This window comes from Tachypleus tridentatus, chromosome 12, assembly GCF_004210375.1.
Source record: "Tachypleus tridentatus isolate NWPU-2018 chromosome 12, ASM421037v1, whole genome shotgun sequence".
NCBI classification, from domain to species: domain Eukaryota; kingdom Metazoa; phylum Arthropoda; class Merostomata; order Xiphosura; family Limulidae; genus Tachypleus; species Tachypleus tridentatus.
Window position 1 is genome coordinate 22,537,548 of NC_134836.1, and position 26,959 is coordinate 22,564,506.

The 26,959-nt window shown below is 34.0% G+C and overlaps 1 protein-coding gene across 8 annotated transcripts; it reads right to left on the reverse strand.

Moving 5' to 3' along the window:
* Positions 1-26: 26 nt before the first annotated feature.
* LOC143235161 (coiled-coil domain-containing protein 25) lies at positions 27-26,523 on the reverse strand. Of its 8 annotated transcripts, none has more exons than XM_076473050.1 (10): positions 26,388-26,508; positions 26,012-26,153; positions 25,177-25,224; positions 22,691-22,782; positions 22,211-22,286; positions 21,489-21,592; positions 18,985-19,187; positions 11,216-11,261; positions 10,296-10,335; positions 27-502 (listed from the first exon to the last, which is right to left on the reverse strand). In XM_076473050.1, the coding sequence occupies exons 3-9, from the start codon at positions 25,208-25,210 to the stop codon at positions 10,303-10,305; spliced, it is 588 nt and encodes a 195-aa protein (XP_076329165.1). In that variant the 5' UTR covers positions 25,211-25,224; positions 26,012-26,153; positions 26,388-26,508; the 3' UTR covers positions 27-502; positions 10,296-10,302. The 8 variants fall into 8 exon arrangements, with proteins under 8 accessions (XP_076329165.1, XP_076329167.1, XP_076329166.1 ...); XM_076473052.1 differs by having other exon boundaries at positions 26,012-26,140; positions 26,388-26,456; XM_076473051.1 differs by lacking the exon at positions 26,012-26,153 and having other exon boundaries at positions 26,383-26,488.
* Between the last annotated feature and the right edge of the window lie 436 nt (positions 26,524-26,959).

Here is a 26,959-nt window from a genome sequence, read left to right on the forward strand (position 1 = left end):
ATTAATAAAACAAATTGTCTAATGAAAAATACTTTATTTCACTCTTTTTTGTAGGAAAATACACTGTATATTTTATTTAGAATACGAAAGCATTAGCTTTTGTATTGAGAAAAAAAAAAAGCCACATTTTCACAAATGTTTTTCCTTGAAATTAGCTGCAGCAGTATCTTTTATTTAAATAACTGAAGTTTGTTTTTGATCACAATCAGTTTTAAAGAACGTTGCAACTGTGACTATATACATCAACTTGGGAAGAATTCTTCTGATCACGATACAAGAACAGCTGTAATTGTGAGAATATCATAGATAATTTGATATTTTCTTCGAGTAACTTTAGAAAGAATGCAATAGATTGGAGTACAAAAGTATTGGTAATGTTGAAAACATGAAGATATTGAAGTTAGCTTGCGACGTCTGCAGCATAAAGTTTATGTTTTTTCGTTTTTTTTAATGGGATCATTGTATTGAGAATCAGAGTTAGATCAAGTTGTAAATGTTGGATCTGGAACGAAAAATAAATGTTGTGAAATGATAATATTCTTATAAAAATATTAACAAACTAAAAGTATATAATTCATTTATATTTTACTGGTGTCCTCATCACCTGAAGCAAGGGAAAAAACCAATAAAACATTTAATTAATTCATGAGGAATCTGCGAGCTAATATTCCTTACAAACTATAATTTCCTAATATCATAGATTTATGCTTTTAACACTTAAAAAAATTATATAATTAATGTCTAATGTAGAATTTTGTTTATACATCAAATGAAATTATTTTCCTACAATACAGAACAAACAACAAAAGTATTACGTCAAATATATTACATGTCCTTGATATGGCTATATGTATCAGAAAGCTACTGGCGTCAATACATTTAACTGAAGGTGGTTGGGTAGGTCAAGCAGAATTTGTTGGTTTGTAGAATATTTACCCTTAATCATTTTAGGGCTGCAGTACGTAATTCTTAAAGAAAGATTGGCATGTTTATTTAAAAGTGATATTGATTTTTTCGATTCGAATAACAATTTATCTCTTCTTATTTCATTATATTCCCGGAAAGTGTGTGACACTACAAAGAAAGATGTTAACAAATATCCATCGAAATACATCTTCCAACTTTTATTTTTTACATTTTTTGGTGCTTAATAATACTAAATAATTATACAATATTTACCTCTCTTAACTTACACTTAACACATCTAAAGAAACGTATAGCAGAACGCTACAGTTACAATTTCAAGCATTTTTAGGTTTTATTCTAGTAACTCTTGAATCAGTTTATCAGAAAAAAAAAGTTAAGAAATTTTCACTAAATAAATAAAAAAATTCTATTAATGTATGAAAATCTCTTCTCCAGAATTGAAATAAAGATGGCCTAGATATGAAAACAAAATAAATCAGCTTTAAAATATGAGAATTATGATTATTTGTTTAAGCACAGTATTAGGATATCTGATGAGTCTATTGCAGGGAATCGAATCTCGTATTTTAATCAAGTCTCTAACTTACTGCTGACTAACTAGGGTACATTCTGAGTAGCAATTCCTATTTTGAAATGTCGTTCTTCAAAAGTAAAGAAAGAACAAAGTTGGCCAAAATTTTCATGAAACATCAAGGTTTAAGTCTTGGGAATTTTGATGGAAAAAACAAGGAGTAGAAAAACTTAAACAGATGCATGTTTCTTGCAGAATAATGAACAAAATGTTCGAGTAAAAAACCTTGTTAATTTGCATGAAGAAAAAATTTGAAATGCACAAAAAAGGGTGTATTTTACATCAAATTTAAATCTTTGCCTGTTAAATGCCAACAAATAAATTAAGGTTAAAACTTTGAAGAGGTTAATGAAAAAACATGTATTTCATCATGCTTAAATTCAGAATTAACATAACAATAGAAAAAAACACAACAATGAACTTCAAGATTTGGAAATTTTGATTTGAAAAACTGTATTTTTGAAAAGCCATTCCAGGGTTTATTACTTTTTCAAAAGTAGATTGAAATTAGCCAGGTTTTCTAACAAAATATTGAGACTCAACCTTTTGGAGTTTTGATGAAAAGGTTAAATTTGGTGCATAGAAACAATCATGCTTTGAAAATGTTCAAGAAAAATTCTCCAGTAAATCTACAGGCTTATGACCCTACAAATAAGGTTTAGATACCAACTATGGACATAGCACAGATAGCCTATTGTGTAGCTTTGTACTTAAACAAAATATATGAAAAAAATATACAAATGTATTTAAATACAAAATAAAATTTGAAATCATTTGTTGCTTAGAATTCTTACAAAACACCAAGGTTGAAGCTTTAGAGTTTTTTTTTTTGTTTTCTGAATTTTGCACAAAGCTACTCAGGGCTATCTGTGCTAGCCATCCCTAATTTAGCAGTGTAAGACTAGAGAGAAGGCAGCTAGTCATCACCACCCACCGCCAACTCTTAGCCTACTCTTTTACCAACGAATAGTGGGATTGACCATCACATTATAACATCCCCACAGCTGAAAGGACGAGCATGTTTGGCGCGATGAGGATGCGAACCCGCGATCCTCAGATTACGAGTCGCACATCTTAACACACTTGGCCATGCCGGGCCTGCTTTAGAGTTCAATGGGAAAATAAGTCTTCTGCAAATTTTAAACCTAGTTTCCCATACTAATAAAGTTATTTTTTATTTGTTGAATTTTGCACTAAGTTATTTGAAGGTTATTTGCACTCCTAATTTAGAAGTGACAGACTAGATGGAAGGCAGTTACTAAACACCACCCACAATCAACTCTTGGGCTAATTTTTTTCCAACAAAAATGTTGGATTAACCAACACATTATAACACCATCATGGTTGAACTGGCAAGCATGTACAGAGGGTGGAATTTGAACCCAATTGTTATAGAGACTAAATGCAGAAACAAACTTCACAATATGGGAATTTAAAATAATTGCTGAATTTTAAATTCCATACCAGAGTGTATCTTTTGTTTTAAAATAAGATAAAATAAAATCAGTATTAGTAAAAACTTCAAAATCATTGAGGTGCAAGCTCAGCAAGTTTTTGATAAAGTTATTGTTTTAAAAGTTTAAATGGACTATAATTTTCTTGATGAACAGCATTAAAAATAATTATGAACAATATTTTGATAAAGATAGAAAGGGTCAAGCCTTCATAATTTTAATAAATGAAATGTATAAATATGGGTGTGTTTATTTGTGTTTCAAAGAATACAGTAAAGGCAGTTGCAAACGGCAAAGGTGCAGAGAAGGTTCATGAGATTCAACGTATAAGCTTTGAACTGGAGAGGTGCGGAAAGCCCCAGTGCAGAGTCAAAGTCCTTGGAAATGAATGGGGTCCAGCATCTTTAAGGCCGAGGGTCTGGCAGAGCCATAGACCATTAATCCATAGTCGAGTTTTGATCAAATAAGAGCACGATATACCTTTAACATAGAACATCGATCTGCTCCCCAACTGGCAGTAGAGAGGACATGGAGGATGTTCAGTGTTCTTGTGCATTTGACCTGTAGCTGCTTTAAGTGTGGTATAAAGGTCAGCTTATGGTCAAAGATAAACCCCAAGAACTTGGTCTCAGGGACCACTGGCAGCAAAACTTCACCGATATAAAGTTCAGGATCAGGGTAAATACCCTGTTGGCAGCAAAAGTGCATGCAAACAGTTTTAGAGAGAAAAAAAATTAAAGACGTTCGCCATAGTCCACTACAGTACATGACTGAAAGCAGTTTGTAGTTGCCGCTCAAAATATCTCATGTTCGACGATTGACACGAGATGTGAAAGTCATCGACATACAGCCCAATTGCAACAGTGAGAGGGAGTTGTTCAGTGATGGCATTTATCTTTATACTGAAAAGTGTGACACTCAAAACACAGCCCTGAGGGACTCCAAGTTCCTGTACAAAAGAACGAAAAAGTGTCGAACCCACATGAACTTAGAATCTCCTGTCCATTAAAAATTTTTAATAAACATAGGTAAATGGCCACGTAACCCATATATATGGAGGTCTCGCAAAATGCCATACCTCCATGTTGTGTCGTAAGCCTTCTCAACGTCAAAGAATATTGATACAAGATGTTGGCATTTGAGAAAGGCTTCTCTGATTGATGTTTCAAGTCGAATTAGGTAGTCCGTGATGAAGTGCTGTCGTCGGAACCCACACTGGGGGGACGAGAGGAGGTTGTTTGATTCGAGGAACCAAACAAGACGAGCATTAACCATCCTCTCTGAGGTCTTACAGAGACAACTCATCAAAGCAATTGGATGGTAGTTTGAAGGAATCTTGGGATCTTTCCCTGGCTTAGAGAAAGGAAAATATTGATTGATTTAGTGTTTTATGGCACAAAGCAGAGAGGCTATCTGCGCCAGACATTCGGTAAAAATGTAAAAATAAAGTAAATGTAGTAAAAGACATAAATGGAAATGAAGGTAAAACAAAAAAGTATAAAACCAATGTTGACACCTAGTCTACAATGGTAAGAGAGAAAGCAGAGTATAAGAAGTTGTAAGGTATTTACTCTTGCAAAAAAGGTAATGATCATAACCTGCCAGGAAGACAAACAGATAAGTTCAAGAACCACCGTCAGTCACCTGAAGTTGGCCTTTCCAGTCCTGGTTCCGGGTTATGTGTCACAGCAACCAGTATCAAAATGTAAAAGAATAGAAGTTTTAAAAGACACATAGCAAAATCGCAATAATGAGAAGCCAGTAAAAAGATAAAAGTCAAGTAAATGGAGTACAATTTGTAAAAGTAAATGAAGGTAAAAACAAAACAGCAATTAAAACAGAAAATGGCGTAAAAACCAATGTTGACATCCAGTCAAAGTTGTAAAGGACTACCTGTAGCAGAATGGTAATGATCATAACCCGCAGGAAGACTAACAGGTAAGTATAAAAGTCACCTGAAGTTGGTCTTTCCAGTCCTGGTTCTGGGTTATGAGTCAATATGGCCAGTACTAAAAGGTAAAGTAGTAAAAGTGTGAAATGATATGCAGCAAAAGTATAATAACAACTCGCCAGGATGACTAACGAGTAGTTCAAACAGTAGGGTCAGTCACCTGAAGTTGGCCTTTCCAGTCCTGGTGTTGCATTATTTAATGTTCTGGCCATTGTCCAATGTGAAATTGAATGAGAGAGATTAAAATTGTAAAAAAAGGAACCACAATTAAAAAGGTGTAATGAATAAATATGCAACACTTAAATGAGATTAAAAAGATTAATGGCCATTAAAAAATTAAAAACATTATCAAGGTGGACAGAGTCACCATTACCAATAACTCTGTCCAATGCTACAGACTGACCCTGGGAAAAAATATGTTTAAAATATTGCCGTCGTTGAGAATTGTAACGATGGCAAGAAAGTAAAACGTGGCTGATAGTGATTTGAGTGTTACACAAACTACACATTGGTGCATCAGTTCCAGATAAAAGAAAATGATGAGTTAAAAAACTGTGACCAATGCGTAGCCTAGTGAGAACAACTTCCTCCTTCCGAACTTTATGGAAGCTAGATGGCCAAAGTCCAATATAGGGTTTGATTTGAAAAAGTTTGTTGTCGCGTTGCTCACTCCAAGTGGACTGCCAGCTGGCACGGAGCCGAGCCTTGAAGACGAGACCATAGTCCATGTACGGAATAGGCATAGGGGTGATGGTGCTGGATCAGACAGATTTAGTTACCATGTCTGCAAGCTCGTTCCCGCGAATACCAACATGGCCTGGTATCCAGAAAACTGGATTGAAGTAGCTGCTAATGAGAAATGGGCCAGTCAGTTTTGAATATCAGCAAGAACAGGGTGTGAGCCAACGTGAAGCGATTCCAAGGCAAGTATAGAACTAAGCGAATCAGTATAAATAGTGCAGTTGGAGTACTGCTCAGCTGCAATATGATCCAGGGCAACAAATATGGCATACAGTTCAGCAGTGAACACAGAAGCTGTAGAAGGGATTCTGCACGCAACTACTGACCCATAGCAAACCATAGCAGAGCCCACTGAATTACCTGATTTGGAACCATCTGTATAAACGGGAACTGAATGATTGTTTGAAAGATATTCATCGAATAAAAGACGGTACTTCCAATCTGGAGTATCTGCCTTTTTTAGGTGACTGAAAGAAAAGTCCCATTTGGGGGCTGTAATAAGCCATGGTGGGATGGGCCGACCTGTGGAATCTGCAATGTTATCCAAGGACAGACCCAATTCATCTAATTGCGCCCGGATGTGAAGGCCAAATGGAGTAGTGACAGATCGTCTGTTCTGAAAAAGTACTGCCCACCGAATAAGGAAAACACATTCCAAGGTGGGATGTTTTGGTAAGGAACAAAGTTTCGAAGTATATTGTAAAGATAGTTGCAAACGGCGAAGGTGTAGAGAAGGTTCATGAGATTCAATGTATATGCTTTGAACTGGAGAGGTACGGAAAGCCCCAGTGCAGAGTCGAAGTCCTTGGTGATGAATGGGGTCCAGCATCTTTAAGGCCAAAGGTCTGTCAGAGCCGTAGACCATTGATCCATAATCGAGTTTCAATCGAATAAGAGCACGATATACCTTTAACAATGAACAGCGATCTGCCTCCCAACTGGTAGAAGAGAGGACACGGAGGATGTTCAGTGCTCTTGTGCATTTGACCCGAAACATTCTCCTGCCAGATCAGGTTAAAAACAATTAGAAGGACATCAAGAGAACAGGAGATAGATGGTGCAGCATGTCATAGTGTAAATCATCAGGTCCAACAGATGTACTGCCAGACCGATGAAGGGCCATTTTCAGTTCCACCAGGGTAAAGGGACAATTATAGTCAAAGAGACAGTCAGTTCGAAAGGAAAGAGGTGAACGCTCTGTGTGAGTCTTGATGGCCAAGAAAGTGGAGAAACAAGCAGAAGTGCTAGATACCCAGCAAAAGCTTTCACCTGGATTATCAGCAATGCTCCCGGACATCAGCCACCTCCTGACCATCAGAGAGTAAGATCTAGAGGGGGCAGAATTGTAATGCCCACTGACCTTTCGAATCCTGTCCCATATGACCTTGGAACTGGTGGTAGAAGATATGCTAGTTGTGAACTTAATTCAAAATTCCTTCTGGCTTTGACGTCTTACCCACCTAGCATGTGCATGGGCCCGTTGGAAAGCGACGCAGTTCAAAAGTGTGGGATATCTACGAAAAAGTATCCCAGGCCCGCTTTTGAGCCTTCCGTGCCAAGTGGCATGCAGGATTCCACCACGGACGAGAATATCATGGAAAACGCGTCAAGGTTTTAGGAATACACTGAACAGCTGCTTGTATAATACAGCCAGTTACTGCTGCCACACAGTCATCTATCGATGGCTGATTCACGATGGTAGGATCAAGTTCTGCGAGAGCAGTGAAAGTGGACCAGTCTGTCTGATCCAGTTTCCACCAGGGCACGCGGGTAGGGTGGCATTGACCATGGTCAGTCTCTGTGAAAAGTATAGGAAAATGATCATTGCCAAGTGGATTACTGTCAACCCTCCATGAAAAATGGGAAAATGATGAAGGGGAGCAAACTGAGAGATCAATAGCAGTAAAGGACTGACTAGGTGCATGAAAATAAGTGGAAGAACCAGTATTGGAAAAAAAAAGGTTGTGATCAGAGAGCATACACTCTACAGATTGACCCCTCCCATCAATAACAGCACTTCCCTAGAGGGGATGATGTCCATTTAAGCCCCCCCAGGATGAGAAAGGGAGGTGGCAACTGTTCAACGAGAGCATCAAGGTCTGATTTATCATATGTCTCTCCAGGGGACAGGTAGAGAGAACAAACAGTGATGGTATGACCCAAGGAAACACAAATGGCTACAGCCTCCAAGGGTGTGTTGAGTGACAAAGACAGGGTGGGCACATGCTGATCAACCAATAGTGCCACCCCTCCATGTACTCGTCCATCACACAGCCTGTCATTTCTGTACAGAGAAAACTGCTGAATGGTGACTGTATCAGCAGGTTTTAGAAATGTTTCTTTTAAGGAAAGACATACAGGATGGTAGGAAGCAATCAGTGTTTTGATATCATGCAGATTACAACGTAAACCTCGACAGTTCCATTGTATCAAGGTGGCCATTTTTAATGACGGGTAGGTGAAGTGACTGGAGAACCCTTCTGTTTACGACCATGTCTTTTTTCCTTACTGTCCTTAGTCAGAGGAGGTCTATCAACCTCCATGAATCCTGCCCTGGGTTGATTGGGCAGGTCTTTATTGTTGGAAGGGGATTCCAGTGACTGAGGACACGAACGAATGATTGTTTTGCCTCTTGGGGTGGGAGAAAAAGATGTATCAGAAGAAATGCCTGCATTTGAAACTGAAGGATGTGGATCTTGAGGTTTGTTGGAATGTATGGGAGGAACAGAGATGGGTGTGGAAATCGATACATCAACCTTTTTAACCATGGAGGTCAAAAGGCTTTTCATTTGTTTAGAAAACAGTTCTCTTGGAGGCACAGAGAGATCTGTCTGCACTCCCACTGTAGTTGTGGAACGAAGTGCAGCAGCATATGTCCGAGATGGAGTGGCGGGCAGCAATTTCCGAGCCTCAGAATAACTAATGTTATGTGTCGTTTTCAAACGCTGCACCTCTTTTTTCCTCCAACCATTTTGGGCAAGAACGAAAGTAGGAAGGGTGAGAACCATTGCAGTTGACACAATGTGGGTCCATGTCACATTCATAGGCATCGTGGTCCTTGCCACCACAACAAGCACATGTAAGGGAACCATGACATGATGTCTTTGAGTGGCCAAACCTCTGACATTGGAAACATCTGAGGGGGTTTGGAATGTGTGGCTGTACCCTGTAAATTAGATAACCTGCCTTGATGGTGGCAGGTGCACGGGACGATGTAAATGTCAAAACGAGGGTATTTGTTGGTTGTGTAACTCCATCTTTGCGAGTGGAGATGTGCCTCACTGCATAAACTCCTTAAATGGAGAGACCAGCGAGAATCTCTGACATGGGGACATTCTTCAAATCCCTCTCAACAATAAGTCCTCGTGATGAATTCAAGGTAGCATGAGGGGTAACCTCAATATGTATATCCCCAATTGCCGTTGAATTCAAGAGAAGTTCACTGTGTTGGGTTGTGGATGTTTCAACTAATATGTCTACAGATTGAAGCTTCTTTACTGACTTTGGAGAGCCAGCAAGACCCTCTAGTCCCTTCTGAATAAAAAAAAGGGGGACATTTGCCCTGAAGGTTTTTCTGAAAGAGAATGTAATATAAGAAAATGGGGTACGTGTGTTACAGATGTTGAAGATTGCTGCTCAGAGTCTTCAAGATGTGGTCGTTTACCTATTGACTGTTTTTTCACAATTTTATTTAAAAGTTTTGAAGGAGGATCCATAGGGAAAAATAAAAATCTTGGTTCCCACTGACCCCACCCACCATGAAGCCCTATAAGAGAACGCATTACAATGTCATGCAAGGACAATGCAGCAACGCCAGGGTTTCGTGAGCACTATACCCAAACACTAGCATCAGGCACAATGTCGACAACACCCGTTGAGAACTTTCAACACTGGTACTTGGTTGACTCTAGCCCAAGTGGACCAGCCGACTGACCCAAGGGGGGCTACCCGTCTACAGGAATTCAAGGCCAAAGTGGTGTGTTAGGGATGGACCCCTCAACAACCAGGATCCTCTCCTCCCCTTCACAGGTCACCGTGCACGGCAAACACGTGGGTGGATATTTAGATCCCAGAGAAGGTAACCAGAGAGAACAGAACCTTCCCTGGGAGGTCCCCTCACCACGTACAGGAATCCACACTGAGGGGGGCTATATGTATGTGAAATAATAAATTTCTTTTTTAGAGAAAGAGGCTGAATCTCTATAAGAATTTAAGAAAAGTGTAAAGGAATAATTGGGGGATCCAGACTGGATTTAATGATTTTTTAAGAGAAAGATAGAATCAGGATGTGTTTTATTTCAATTCTTTTTTGACCCACAACACTAACTGATGTTCTGAAGGCATTTTTTTCCTTGTTACAAATACAAATATTTACATTAAGCAGTGCTAATCCATCTGTAAAACAATCTTCAAAACAAAATTATGTAACCATGATAATGAGAGAGACGGGGCACAGCACCATTAGTCTGATGATGTTTCACTGATTTTTTCAACACTAATACTGTAAAAATTACTCAAAATTTATTCAACAAAAATTTATTTTGTTACATTCTTGCATTCTTATAATGGCAAAATATTACTCAGTACTGCACAAGTTGTAACAATTCTTTATTTCAGCTGTACAATACATGACACAAATAAAAAAGCATACCTTCTTGTTACATAAAATCATCGGAGTCATCACAATAATCCTGAAAAAAAAAAGACATTCACAGAACTATAAGATATTAATACAGAAAATAAAAGCTATATTGTTAATAATGTCTTTTTACTAGCATCAGATATACAGTATGCAATATTAAGATATTAGCACACATGTTAAAAGGTGTATCTGTTAACAAGATGCTTGTTGCTGGGATTAAGTAAATAATATACAATATGAGGTTACTAACATATACAACATAAAAGGTGCATCTATTAACAATATACTTGTTGCTAAAATTCGATAAACAATATACAACATTAGGTTATTAATGCACACATAATAAACAGATTATTTGCTCAGAGTATGCTTGTGACTATAAACATATGTAACTGACTATTATTAATTTTGAAGATAATGCATGATTGTGACAAAACTAGTTTCTTTAATACCAAGTATTCTAATAGGTTGTTCATTTACTGTAATTCTTCACTAAATGTTTAAGGTTAGACCCTGGTAATTTTCATGAACAAAGTTTCTGAAATGCACAAATATTTGTATATTTTAATGCAAAATCTAATTATAACTTAGAACTCAGCTCAGCCTTAAAGTCCTGCCAAGTAGGATTATAACTTTCAAAACTGCTTTGCCTTAACTGTCTGCCAGGTAGGATTATAACTTCAAATTCTGCTCAGCCATAAAGCCATATAAAATTATGCCACCTGAAATGAATGCTGAGACACAATAAGAGAGAAATGGGTCTATATTTTGCTCACACTCTGTTGTTTTTCAGAAGCATTTTAAGACAAAATGTATTTTTAAAGTATCTCTTCTTAAAAAGCTAAGTCTTAAAAAATGTTGGGAAGTATTATTGGTCCAGAAAAATTCAATACAAAATTAATGAAATGTAAATTTACGATTTTTCTTACCTTATTCAATGTCATATTTTCAGGTTTCATTAGTGATGAGTAACTTCTGAAAAAACAAAATTAGCAAAGAACAATCAACATGTTTTAGTTACAGTTAAATTCAATCTTAAACCTTCTTTTACATTATGTTGCATATAAAAAAATAAGAAAATATTTTTTCAAAATCTACAGAGCATTTTTGATGATCTTTTTAACCACCTTAATCCTAACCATTCATGTGGGTCTGGAAAGATTACAAGTTATGTTACAATACTTTCTACTTCATGGCCATAAAAGTATGAAATTTTAACATTTTTGATAAAAGGATGTTTGTAGTATCATAAAACAAAGAAGATGTGATTTCAGCAGGAAAAATCAGGTTACTTTCCAACCCAAGACCATTTACACACACCAGAGGCCATGAATAATGTTAAACAGCTTGTTACCAGAAGTAACTCATGAACACAGCTATGTAAGAACCTCTCTCAGAACGGTTAACATTGCATAAAGCATTCAAGAACACACTTATGTGGGAACCTCTCTAAGAATAGTAAATACTGAACAAAGTACTCAAGAACACACTGATGTAGTAACTTCCCTAAGAACTGTAAACATTGAACAGAGTGGATGTTCATACAACTGTGTACAATGAAGCTCAGGCAAGTTATCATCATCCTGCCAGTGACACAACGGTTCAAATACAAAATTTTTTGATGACTGTAGATAATATCTATAATGTGAAACATCCAGAGAACAGAAAAAAATACTCAGGTTAGCCATTCTGACACAATCAAAAAAATATCATCTTTGTATGTACCAGATGTAAGTAAGTATAGCCATAGAACAAAGAAAATTACCCAGGTTAGCTATTTGACACCATAAAAATATATGACCTCAGTATGGACCAGATGCAAGTACAGCTAGAGAACAGAGAAAAATACCCAGATTAGCCACCCTGACACCATAAAAAATATTATCTATGTATGGACCAGGGGTAGCTAAGTACAGCCAAAGAACAAAGAAAAATACCCAGGTTAGCCATTTGACATCATCTAAAAATATCATCTTTGTATGGACCAGATGTAAGTAGAGCCAACTGAATAATTTCTCTGAAAGCCACGAGTGGAACTGAAAATTCCCACTTATCATTTAAAGTATTTTTAATGCAGGGGATGCTCCCCTCATGGTCTCAGAAGTTATTCCCACTACAATCTTGATGTGTCCCTCTTAGTGTTTGCTAATAAGCAAAATATTTAACATCATTTGCAAAAATATGAATGTACTCTAACATACTGTAAGCTATGAATCAAAACACTTTTTACATTTGTAGTTTATTATTTTAACATATAATGTCATAACATTCTTCAGTGTTTAAAAATATCAAAAGCTTGTACCCTCTCTTCAAAAACTATAGCATTCTGTATGTTATAATTAACCCTATTGTTGTTGGTCATATTTCAAAGGCCATGTCATATTGCATTTAATGACTCATATTCAAAATTGTATTGAACTACTATTTTTGAATACAAGTCAATAAGTATGGTATAAAATTGTAATTATAATACAGATTTTAGCATGATTATTTAGTTAATTTCTTAATATAAAAGTAAATATCAGAAGAAAAAAAAATACTGATTTTTGTGTGTCATGTTATGTTGAATGCAGCATTGGTTCAAATTAGACATTTGTTATGTCAATATACAAACTTTGTAATTTCTTATGAATTAAGAACTTAAAATATCCATATTTACAATTTAGAACCTAAAATAAAGACATTCTTACTTTTCTATTTGCTGAGATATTGATACATGTATTGAATCAAATACAATGGTCTCACCCACTTTATTTCATGTTTTTGAAATGCTTACAAAGACCTACTTCAGCTTGCAATGTGTGAATAACACTGGGGAACACTTTTTCAGTAACTTTGAGTTGCATTGGATATTTTAACTGATTGTGAAGGAGTTTTAGGTGCTGATTTCAAATCTGAAATTAGTTTTTCTCTACAAGCTCTAGTTTGTATGCAATTTGAGGTTAATGAAATTGTAAAAATGTGAACTTGCGTAAACCATGTATAAGCATTTTCACATCCATATATATATAGATAGCTTCTAATATTTTGATCATTCTTCTTTTGTTTCAGATCAAACATGGCTTCCAAAAATAGATATCATTGCAGAAACAAGCCTGATGCCTTCTGCTACACATGTGGATACTACACACTCAATCGTCAGAGACGTAACATATCCTCGTTCATCAAGCGTGCCTACAAGGCATATTTTGAAGTTCATCTTGGTGATCAAGACAAGCAATGAGCTCCTCATGTTGTGTGCCACAATTGTGAGGAAATGCTTCGAGACTGGACCAAAGGAAAACGCAATGGTCTGCCTTTTGGTGTTCCAATGATTTGGCGCGAACCCACCAACCATGTAACTGACTGTTATTTCTGCATGGTAAACACAACGGGTGTTGGGAAGAAAAACCGACATAAGATTACATATCCGAACATTCCCTCAGCTATTCGGCCTGCTCCGCACTCTGAAGAAGTTCCTGTTCCAGTTTTCAAAGGCTTGCCTTTATTGGATGATAAAGACATTGGACACGATACAAGCGAACAAGACAGTTGTGACAGTGAATTGTCAGAAAAGTGTACACAATCGGAGAACTGTTCTTCAGACACTGAACCTTTCCCGTCCCAAGCCTCTTCCCAGGCTGAACTGAATGATTTAGTGTGAGATTTAGGTCTTTCAAAGAAAGCAGCAGAGCTTTTGACATCAAGATTACAAGGCAGAAATCTTGTTGATCACTCTGTTAAAGTATCATATTTCAGAAAGCGTGACCAGCTTTTCAGAAGACAGACAGTTTGTTTACTGCCACGACATCCAAGGGCTTCTCAAAGAACTGGGTGTACCTTGCTATAGTCCTGCTGAATGGAGACTCTTTTTAGACAGTTCAAAATGCAGTCTAAAGTGTGTTCTTTTACATAATGGGAATGTTTATGGAGCAGTACCTGTCGGTCACTCAGTGCATTTCTTGGGAAGACTAGGATGATATGAGAATGGTCATGGACTTATTAAAATATCATGAGCACAATTGGATCATTTGTGTAGACTTAAAGATGGTCAACTTTCTTCTTGGACAACAGAAAGGTTTCACCAAGTTTCCATGTTTCCTCTGTATGTGGGACAGCCGAGCACGAGACAGACATTGGGTCCAGAAGGACTGGCCTATTCGTGACACCCTTGAAGCAGGCATGCCAAATATCATACAAGACCCAATTGTAAGCAGAGATAAGATCATCTTTCCTCCTCTTCACATCAAATTAGGTTTGATGAAGCAATTTGTCAAGGCACTGGAAACCGAAGGTGAATGTTTCCAACACATCATCACAGCTTTACCAGGGTTATCATTTGAGAAGATCAAAGCAGGCGTGTTTGATGGCCCACAGATTTGAACCCTAATTCGTGATGATCAGTTTGTTGCTAAGATGACCGCTTTAGAAAAGGCAGCATGGTTATCCTTTGTGGCAGTCGTTCAGAATTTCCTTGGAAACAATAAGGCGGAGAACTACAGTGAACTTGTGAATAGAATGCTCCTCGCTTTTAGTGATCTCGGTGCAACATGAGCATCAAGCTTCATTTTTGAACAGCCACCTTGATAAGTTCCCTGACAACCTGGGGGCTGTGAGTGACGAACAAGGAGAACGATTCCACCAAGACCTAAAGGTCATGGAAGAACGCTACCAAGGGCGCTGGGACAAAAGTATGATGGCTGACTACTGCTGGAGCATTAAACGAGATTGTCCAGATGAAGTGTACAAACATAAAAGTTACAAACGAAATTCCTACCTGAATAAAATATACAAACAAATTGATAAGCTATTCCTATAATTTCCTATAATAACAAAAAATTAAAAATAAATAAAATGTCAAATTGCATAAAATCTGTAGCTTGCAGACAAAAACCGACTTCAGATTTAAAATCAACACACTCAAATTGACTATAGAAAGGTCTTTTTTTAAATGCAACAAAATGAGTGTTCCCCAGTGTAATCAAATGAAAGTCTCAGAATATTCCCCACATGGTTCTCTGAGTCTTTGCAAAGCATTCATGTTGTAAACTTCTTGTTTTTATGACAGATTTCAAATGATAAAGGTAAGTCTTTAGTGAGCTCAAAATTTCATATATTTTTACCCATATACAGCAAAGTTACTAAGTTTGATAAACTGTAGTGGAATCTAATGGTATTGATATAGTAACTTATGATTTTTTTATTATTTCAAAATGTATAAATAAAACTAAAAAAATTATTTTGTTTGACATCTTCTGTGCAAAATTTGACATGGCTTAGCTATCTATAGTTGTAAGCAAACAGTTCAAAAGTTAGTAATTAGAAAAGGTAATTATTTTCCATAATTCCTACTTAACTGTTCTATGTTTTAAGAAAAATAACTCAAATGTGACTATATTTTACAAAATACTAGTCTGTTAAAACACAGTCAAGACAGGTCAATGTCTAAAGTCTAATTTTATGCTCTCGGATATAATAACATGAGTGCATGTGCTTCACACCATTGCAACTTCTATAATGTTAGCCAGCTATTGCTACAATGTCAATATAATAAAAATAATAAATACATATAAATGTTTAATGTTATGGCATTTAAGCTACTTAGACAAAATATTTGGATTTTCGTGTCATAATTTGTAGTCATTCTAAAACAAAAGTATAATTTTTATTTATTTCCTAATTTTTATGGTGGTTATAAGGTTAGTCAAATTGATGAATCATGTACGAAGTTAGAGAAAACAATGGATAAAATACAAATTCTCACCGAAAATAAATATTTGAAACTATTTAAGAGGTTTTAGAAATTACATAAATGATATCAGATTTTTAGGACGAAAAATATTTCTTATTCATAACATTAAAATGGACTAGGCATTCTGATTAGTGACAAAACAATCAATATATTCACAAACAATTCTTTAGAAGTATTTCATTAAAAGATCAAATTTTGTGTGTGTACAAAAGACATGTAATGTTTACTACAAATATATCAAATTTTGTGAAGATACACATACTGCATTAAAAGTTATAGCATAAAAGCTTAACGTGTACAAATGTGCGTGTGAATTCCTGTATTTTAAACTGAATCTGTTCCAAAAGGGTTAAGCAAGTAAAATAAAACTAAACAATTTTTTTATGTCCCTCCTTTCTTTCCATCAAAAAATCTTTCCTCTGAAAGTCTCATGAGGAGGTAGTTCTTTAGAAAACCATCTTGATAATATTATCACCTGTTGAAAGTCATTCTTAATTAACTTAATTATGTTGTCACTCACTGTACAACTAATAAGTATATATACATACTTTAGTAATACTGTATATATATATATATATATATATATAGTCTGTCTCAAGCTTTGGTATAAAAGTAATACCTTTCATAAATAAACATAAAATGTAACCAAGTCATATGCATTTCACCGTTTTAAAAAGATTAAAATATTCAGCACTTGTTGTTGTAAGCTGGTGCATTTATTTAGTAACTCTACAGTAAACTTACTTTTATTATTTTTGCATTACTTCACTGGTTTCTTAATGATTAAGACAGCTAAACTGAAAATTCACTGAACTAAACTGAAACTTAATGAGATAAAGTGAAATTACAATTGATTCACTTTTTGCTAACTCTGCAAATTGATATCTGCACATTGCAGGTTAACTAACTGAACAATAAAAGAGCATAGTTTTCTTCACAGCCAATCATTCAAGTGACTGCACATCCAATCACTTTGTCCATGGCTCTAATGCCAGGGAAGAAGACTTTACAATATCAGTGAATATGGCACAAGAAAGATAATAGAAACCTTCCACATTTACCTAAGACACAAAGATTCAGCACAGCAGAGATGTTAGCAAAACCTTCTGAATATACCAAGTTTCAACAAGATGAGAACCCAAAAGTGGACAACTTTTCTAACAAGATGACAATTCAGTTTCTGGATTCTGCTACAACACTTATCTTTTTCTCAGGACTACCCTGATGTTCACAGCCACAAACACAAAACAAGTAACTGGTAATTATTCTAACAGTAATAATTTTATCTATTGGCATTAAATAGCGATTTATAATTAGACTTGGGTAATTGTAAAAGCTCCTAACCATGACAAAAACTGCTACCTGATCACTGTAATTTTACTGTCAGTATTTAAATCAGGTATGTACTGACAATGAAAAGAAATTGCCTATGTTTGTTGTAGTGAAGTAAAATATTATAGCAACACTGAAACTTCCAAAATATAATGATGATTTATATAATTAGTTTGTTATCAGCAAGTGTACATAAAATATTAAGTGTCACCAACCAATGAAAGTGATTAGTTTAGATGTCACCAAGTTGTGTAATTGCTGTTCATAACTAAATGATTAACTCACTCAATGCTATGACAAAAGACATTCAAATTTGTTCCCTCTTGCTTTATACAAATAACTCTCTCACTTTTTTAACTAAATGTTTTATGATTTTACTTACACTATTCTTTCTATTTTTATATTAGTAATTGTTCTATAGATTGTTGTGTTTGTCATTTTTATAGATTTGCTGAAGATGGAATATGTGTAATTCAGAAACATTTATTAATGACGTTTACAATTGCTGCTGTTGTTCTACTGTTTATTATTAGACTTCAATTTCCACCAAATGTATCAACTGCTTATATATACATACATATCTAGTCATTAACCCTACATGCATAGGTAGGGTCAAAGTGCACCTATCATAACCACTAACATATTACTATTTAACAAGGTACTACATATTTGATGGCAAGACTTATTGTTTAGTCACCTTACATTACTAATTTAGTGATATTCTGTGAATGACAGAGGAAAGCACTCACCAGATACAATATGTTGGGATACTGAAAAAAACTGTGGTTATGATTTCACATATTCTAGAGCTTATGTAAATATAACATAGACACACTATATGATGGACATTACCATGCTCTCTGACTTGTCAAAGCCCAATTCAGACTGACATACCTTGATTACAAACACTTCTGTAACACATCTGATTTTTTGTGCACAACTACACACTTGCCACACATTTTGTATAGATTCACATAAATTCAGAATTATAGTCAACATACCTCTTCTATATGGGGTCAGCATGTGTACATTCTGTTAATTAATTAAGTCTCAGGTGAGTCAAAGTACTTCTACGATGTGACTTACTGTAGTGTATTAAATGCATGGTTAATAGTGTTGGTAAAGTAAGATGTAATCAAATCATCAGGAATGTCTTCCTCATTAAAAACCAAGTTTTAAACTGAATATGCAGTTAATCAGAGTCATGTCTGTTTTATAGATTTCTCACAAATATATATCAAAACAAACTAAAATCGTAACGCTATGTAACACAAATTTTGTTCCTGGATAGTATGTGTTATTTTTTTAATTACTTATGTTATAAAAGTACAAAAAATTGCCGTTATTCCCTTCAAACTTTGCTTTTGTGACCTGGATAATGAAATTTAGAAATTAACCTATTTTCTACGTAAAAACACGCAAATTTGCCCATTTTCATTTACATAAGGTCTGAATAAAACAACATATGAATCAAAATTTACATGTATTTATATTAAAGTTATACAAAATTGAATAAAAATGTTTAGAAGTGTGTAGTTTTTCAAGATTCACGACTGTAACATAAAATGAAATTACTTTTTGTATAACAGCAAGTTATACTATATCCTATGCACATAATTAGAAAAATTAACTTACCTTAGTTCTGCTGCTTCTTTTTTTCTCTTTTCTTCTTCTTTTTCTCTCTCTTTCTGTTCTCGTAGTATTTTCTTCTTATCCTCCCTTTCTCTTCTGTCTCTCTCTTCTCTTTCAGCTTGAAGATCAGGATGCCTTTCTTCTTTTGTTTTGTTTAACCTATTTACTATTTCGTTTATTTTCTTCTCTACATGAATACTATGAACCTACACATACAGAAATTAACACTTTGATTAACAAAGCAAATATAACATGCCATAACCTTTTTTTACAATTATATCCAAATATCAACTACACTACTTTACCACAATGATACATCAATAAGCTTGGCATTAAAAAATAGTTCTTATTTCAAATATTTATATTACCTAAGTGTGATTTCTTAATTTCAAAATAAAATATTTAGATAAATTCTTAACCTGCACCTCTTACAGTTACATGACTTGATGGTACTGTGACTTCTCACTTTTAAATTTTCTTTTCTTTGTCTTATAAGAGCTTCAGATTGTTCAGCCAGTTAAAAACATGATACAGATATTGAAAAGTCAGCATATAATATTTTACGTTAGCGAATTTCCTTGGTTCATTCAGGTATCACATTATTTTTTAAATCTACACTTACATGTCTTTCCCAAATTTTCTATAATTCCTTCTGATACAGCTAATGTGTACGTTTATAAGCAAAGGAAAGAGTAAACTACATGTTATATTGCAATTTAACGGCAAAATCTAATAATTTTTTATGAAAGCTCAATTTCTTTGGACTAACAATATTGCTCATAAAAAATAATAAAATTTTCTAAACAACTTACAGTTCAGTTAGTAAGCCACGTAAATTGTAGTAGTTTCTTAGACATTAGTGTCTGGTATATGTTTTATTTCCTAAAAATATGTGAAAGCCACATGAATTATTTTTAGTATAATCAACATCATAAGCATAAAACAGGCTTTCTAAACCATGAACCTGAGTGCACAAAGCCTCAAAGCTAAAGCATGGACAAAATTTGCTTTTTATACATATTTTTCACTTCATGTTACAAAAGTAACTACAATGTAAAAATTAAAAATGCATTATGTTACATAAGAGAAACAAAATTTCTTCACGAGGAATATATTTAAACTGCACATAATTTATGTGCATTAAGTTGCAACTCAATGTACTGACTACCACAAGGTAATTTATTACTTTGTTATGCTGGTCAGAACATGGTTCAAAGAGCAGTAAAATTAAAAGAAAATATAATTTAAACTTTTATAAACCTGAGAATTTTTATAACAAATAATTCTAAGAAAGATAACAAAAAATATTTTGATTTTATTTCATATATTTAACTTTTGCTATAGATTATTTTATTACAATTTGTGATAAGGTACAGGAAAAAATATACAGTTTACATAAAAACAGCTCTTGATATTCATTGAGGAGATTCTAGAGATTATGCAAATAAAATATGAAAACTCTAAGTTGAAAAAACGTATTTTACTCCCATGAAAATCATTAGCTCAGTAAATTCTTAGGCATAACTTTACTAGAAATACTTTTTATCATTTTGTAATTTTTGTGTAATTTGCAAAGAAAAATGAATTAAACATACAAATTTAGATTTTACAAAGTTCTGAGTAGTCTTGCCAGTAAACAATATTCTTACAAAAGAACATTTAGACAGAAGCTGTGAGATCATGAAAAGATAGAAACAATTACTAATGAAAAACATCTTTTACAATAGCTACAGTTACATTTTAAATACTGTTGGATACAGCAGGTTATGAAATATTTATGTTAACATAGAGTGAACAAACTGATGTGGCAAAGTGATTAGATGTAGCTCCTGCAGAGAAAACAAGTATTTAGTACCATGTGTAACCACAGATCACAGAAATGTTTAAAAACTTTTTTTTAAACATTCCTTTTATTCATGGAAATATTTTCACATTAACTTATACTTTTTTTGAAGTATGTAATTATTTTTCTTTTATGACAAGCCATCAAGTATGCCTTATTAGGTTTATGGTATAGTAACAAAATGTTCCAATAATTCTAACACTTATGATTGTCAGTTGATTTCACTAAAACAATGTGCACAAGACAAATACTTTCCTGAAATCAAACTATATTTTATAATTATAAATTATTTTAACTAATAAAATTACTAGGAAAAATATTATCTAGCCTGCCCTAGTGTCATTTTGAAATGTCAGGTCATACATCACCTATGTTTGTCAATTTATGTGGTGTTTTTACAGTTTATAACTGAAAGTAGTGAGAGCTACAAATGGCAAAACAAAAGTGCTTGATGGACAATATAAAAAAGTAAAAGTGATTTTAAAGTTTTTCAAATTTTATGACACTCAATCAAATAATAACAAATTTTTATACTAAAAAGTTGATACTATTTAGGAAATGCATGTTACATGGTAGTGACACTCTTAAGAATTAAATTTCCTCATCAAATGATGAATATAATAGTCAAGTTATGCTTAAACAGTGCAAGACAAAGTTCTCGTACCATCTTCTGTTTGTAAAACCCCACTTGACCAACTTCCATTCCTTGTGTCTTTTTCAGATTCTCCCACATTGTGTATACAACATCCACATTATTCATCTTGCTTCCTAGTAAAATAAAATAATTAACATTTGTGTTAATCTGGTTACCTAGCAACAAATTATTAATTTTATTTTCTAGTAACATAAATACATAAACAAATTATAACACTTAGGTCTATCCTGTTGTTTAGCAACACAAAACATGTAATTATCAGCTTTCATCTTAGTAACATGAACATAAATCATCAACATCTTTCATACTGGGACTTGGAAATAAATATTCCAAAACAATGGATGTTCTCTCTGAATAAAGTTGTACTCAGACCCTTGCTAGAGGTAAATTAAGAGTTTCAGAAGGGATTTCTTCTTATTTAATTTCTTTACATTGCTGGATAAAATATATTTTTTATGCAACATAGGAACACTCACTGGGAGTGATGTATATTTTTTCTAGTGCAAAGCTACATAATGGGTTAACTGCACTCTGTAAGGAATCAAACTGCACATTTTATTATTGTAAATCTGGAAATTTCTTATTAAACCACAAGAGAACCTCAGTACAGAAGAAGAATGTACATATTAAAGTTATTCTGAAGACATTTAAAATATAATTAAGTAAATTATCTTTCCAAGTAATCTCAATATTCTTTGAATCTCAGTTTTTAATGCAAACAATCACATTACCTTGGATGCTATTATCTTTCACAAGTTGAGCACAGTCTTCAAGAACCTTGCTTGGAATGTCATCTAGAGTTTGATTCTGAATAACAGAAACTTCAATCATTTCCTTGGTAGAAATGAATTCAGGGTTTTATTGAACAATAAGTCTCACTTATCTGTTCTACTGAAAACCTAGAGTTGTCATAAACTGTAAATCTTAATAATTTGTTCTAATGAAGATCTAAAGTTTGATTTTGAATAACATAAACTTCACCCTGGAAAGTTTGATGCATTACCCAGGAGAGCAAACCATACTGGTTGAAAGTGGATGGTTTGGTAAAGCAATATGCAAAATTTTGATTACGTTCTAACTTAATGGAGTTTTCTTATTACATTTCTTCACTCTTGAGCAAATCAAGTATCAATCACTTCCCGATACAAAAAATTGTCACTGTTATGTTTACAAAACATATTCAATTAACTATTATCACCATGCCTACTTACAGGCCTGAGCCTTAAGTACACGTGAGCTGAAGAAACTTTGTCTACATGAAACCACACATCTTCTGGCCATCCCCACTTGATCAAGTCTTCATCTGAAACAAAACAGGTACTGTAAATACACTCATCAGTATGACCACTATGGAGTTTTACTATGTTAGTGTAAACACACTCATCAGTATGACCACTATGGAGTTTTACTATGTTAGTGTAAACACACTCATCAGTATGACCACTATGGAGTTTTACTATGTTAGTGTAAACACACTCATCAGTATGACCATTATGGAGTTTTACTATGTTAGTGTAAACACACTCATCAGTATGACCATTATGGAGTTTTACTATGTTAGTGTAAACACACTCATCAGTATGACCATTATGGAGTTTTACTATGTTAGTGTAAACACACTCATCAGTATGACCATTATGGAGTTTTACTATGTTAGTGTAAACACACTCATCAGTATGACCATTATGGAGTTTTACTATGTTAGTGTAAACACACTCATCAGTATGACCATTATGGAGTTTTACTATGTTAGTGTAAACACACTCATCAGTATGACCTTTATGGAGTTTTACTATGTTAGTGTAAACACACTCATCGGTATGACCATTATGGAGTTTTACTATGTTAGTGTAAACACACTCATCGGTATGACCATTATGGAGTTTTACTATGTTAGTGTAAACACACTCATCGGTATGACCATTATGGAGTTTTACTATGTTAGTGTAAACACACTCATCGGTATGACCATTATGGAGTTTTACTATGTTAGTGTAAACACACTCATCGGTATGACCATTATGGAGTTTTACTATGTTAGTGTAAACACACTCATCGGTATGACCATTATGGAGTTTTACTATGTTAGTGTAAACACACTCATCGGTATGACCATTATGGAGTTTTACTATGTTAGTGTAAACACACTCATCGGTATGACCATTATGGAGTTTTACTATGTTAGTGTAAACACACTCATCGGTATGACCATTATGGAGTTTTACTATGTTAGTGTAAACACACTCATCGGTATGACCATTATGGAGTTTTACTATGTTAGTGTAAACACACTCATCGGTATGACCATTATGGAGTTTTACTATGTTAGTGTAAACATACTCATCAAATAAAACTGTTACTGGAGTTTCACTTCATTACTGTAAACATACTCATCAAATAAAACTGTTACTGGAGTTTCACTTCATTACTGTAAACATACTCATCAAATAAAACTGTTACTGGAGCTTCACTTCATTACTGTAAACATATTCATCAATAAAACCATTACTAGTTTTACTTTGTTACTCTAAACATACTCAGAAGTAAAAGCACATGAAACATCACAGAGAGCAATGGGGTATACTGTCATCAAACAAAAGTTTATTTTAAAATGTTGATGTCACACTGGAGTTGATTTTAGCAAAAATCTAAAAACTTATGTTCAATATCCATCTGTTAATTTATTAATCACTAGAGTGTACAGCTATGTGTCTTAACTTCATCAAACTAATCAGCTAAATATACAGCTATGTTCCTCTACTAATGAAACTAATCAGCTGAGTGTGTATCCGTTTCTCTACATTATCAAAATAATCAGCCGAAGTGTATCTGTTTCTCTACATTATCAAAATAATCAGCTGAGCGTGTATCTGTTTCTCTACATTATCAAAATAATCAGCCGAGCGTGTATCTGTTTCTCTACATTATCAAAATAATCAGCCGAGCGTGTATCTGTTTCTCTACTTTATCAAACTAATTAGCTGAGTGTGTATTTGTGGTGTAAAGAGGTCCAACTTATAGGAAATAGCACAGTTATTATACACTTGGTGGCTACTTTATTAGGCACACCTGCTCTTTTAACATAAATAACCAAACAGAAAATCACATGGCTGCAACTCAATATATAAAGCATGCAGACATGGTCAAGAGGTTCAGTTGTTGTTTGACCTAAAATCAGAATAGGGAAGAGTTGTAATCTAAGCAACTTTGAGAGTTGAATGATTGCTGGTGCCAGACATGGTGGTTCCAACATCTCAGCAACTGCTGATCTCCTGAGATTTTCATGCAATACAGTCTACAAAGTTTACAGAGAACGGTGCTTTTCCTTATCATATGTTATACTATACAGTAAGCAAATACCACTAAATATTCTATAAATGGTAGCTATACAGGAACTCAATTACTAAGTTTGAAGAATCACATTGTATAAAATAAAACTGAAAATGGCTAAAAATGTTAATAATTATCTTCAGAAACATAAACAATGTTTCAACAAGATAACTAATATGATAAACTGATGTGTGAGACTGTGTTAAAAATATATATTTATTATTTTTATTTTGTGTTAGGTTAAATTATTTTAATTTAAAGGTGTGTTTAAAATTTAAAAACAGAAACAACAATGCCCTAGATTAATTTAACTTAAGTCAGGTTACACATTTCATGAAAATGTTAATACCTTAAAGGTGTTACTTACTTTCATACTTGTCAATTCCCATAAAAATGGTCATTGGAGGAGACACAACTAAAAAAAAAAAAGATATAAAAATCCAGGTATACACAATGTTTTACATTCAGTCTGTTCAGCAATAAGTTATGAGAAGTAATGAAATCTAATATTTCAAAGTAAAATAATAATGTTAATACAGTAAAATATCAATAACAGAACTAGGAATATAAAGAGTAAACTAATACAAAGCTCTCTTTGCCTATCTTCCAGATCACTCTTTCACACTGTTTATTGCTCAGAAAACCATTCAAATTTAAAAAAATGCAAATACTTTCTGTTGAGGTCCATAATGAAAGTTAAAACCAGTATTAAAGGACCAGTTTAACCATCATTTCCTCCTAGTAAGCATAAAATCTTATTATTGTGTTGCAGCATCCATCATTAAATGTAACAGTTTTCATCTGCAAAGAAAATAATGTAAAATATTCACAACCACACAGAAAGGCCAATTTGGATGAATGAAACACTTTTTGCATAACCATAACCAAGTGATTCCAAGAAAGGACCAAGTTGTTAATATCTTGAGCTTCAACCAATACATTTCATTCTGTAAACAAAGTTTAAAGTAATAGAAGACATGTAACATTAATTAATTCTAGTATTTTAAATACATTCATAATGAATGTCTATTACATCACAAAAATTTTAGTTTGAATTCTCATGCAATTTTATTACGTTGTTTTTTGTGTTCATAAAGAACCAAGTCACTAGAATATCAAAATACATAAGGCATGTACTTCATGTGGATAGAGGTGTAAGATGCAAAATCAAATTACGAGTGGGAACAGTGGTGAAGACGCACCTTTTTGAGTCTAGGATCCAAGCCACATTATGTCCTCATGAGAGTAGTTTTCCTAATTCTGATGCATTTTAAACTTTATTAGGGCATTTTGCAAAGTGGAGAAGCTCACACCTCCCGTTTTCTACATCACTGTAGACAATTTCTACATATTAAATTAATAAATTATATTCGGAATTTTCTTCTTGCAAAAAATCACTAATTGTAATACTACTAATACAAAATATTAATAATTATTACACTTAGGGTTAGTAACAATAAAACTGTACACGTACTCTATACTGCAAAACATTTTCCACATACTCTAATTCCAATATCTCTTACCGAACTTATATACAAACTTTTGAAAGGGAGAAATGAAAATATCCAATTACTTTACCATTACTTGTAAAGTAGAATACCATCTCAACGTTTACCGACAAGAAACAAAACGCCTTTTTATCACGCTGCACTAATCCACAAAATATAACTAGCTGCTACTAATAGAACGCCATCTATTATAGTTAAGTTATTACCCATAAGCCTTTATATTTTGCCGCCAACTACAATTTGTGAAACGAGTGTGTTGAGTTTGAAGTGTAGTTCAAACTGCTTAGTTAATGTATATGAGTGGAAAACGCAAAATTTGATGCAAGATTTTCCAGGTAAATAATGATAAAATGAGAAAAACATAATTGTACGATTTCATAATTATAAAGTATTCGTATGTGAAATGATAATTTAGCCGAAAGATTCCAATGGCTAAATTATGCAGAGCTGTTCTATGTAGTGCAATACTAACACTACTGTAACTTAATAATGATAATGTAACTATTATTGGTAATACTAGTACAGACAGGATTTGGGTTTACTGTAAATTGGAAGATAGCGGGAAACGAGGTCAGTAATTTTGTATAGAATATAAGAAGGCTGAAGAACTAAACTTGTGTATCTTAAAAAATTGAAAGTAAT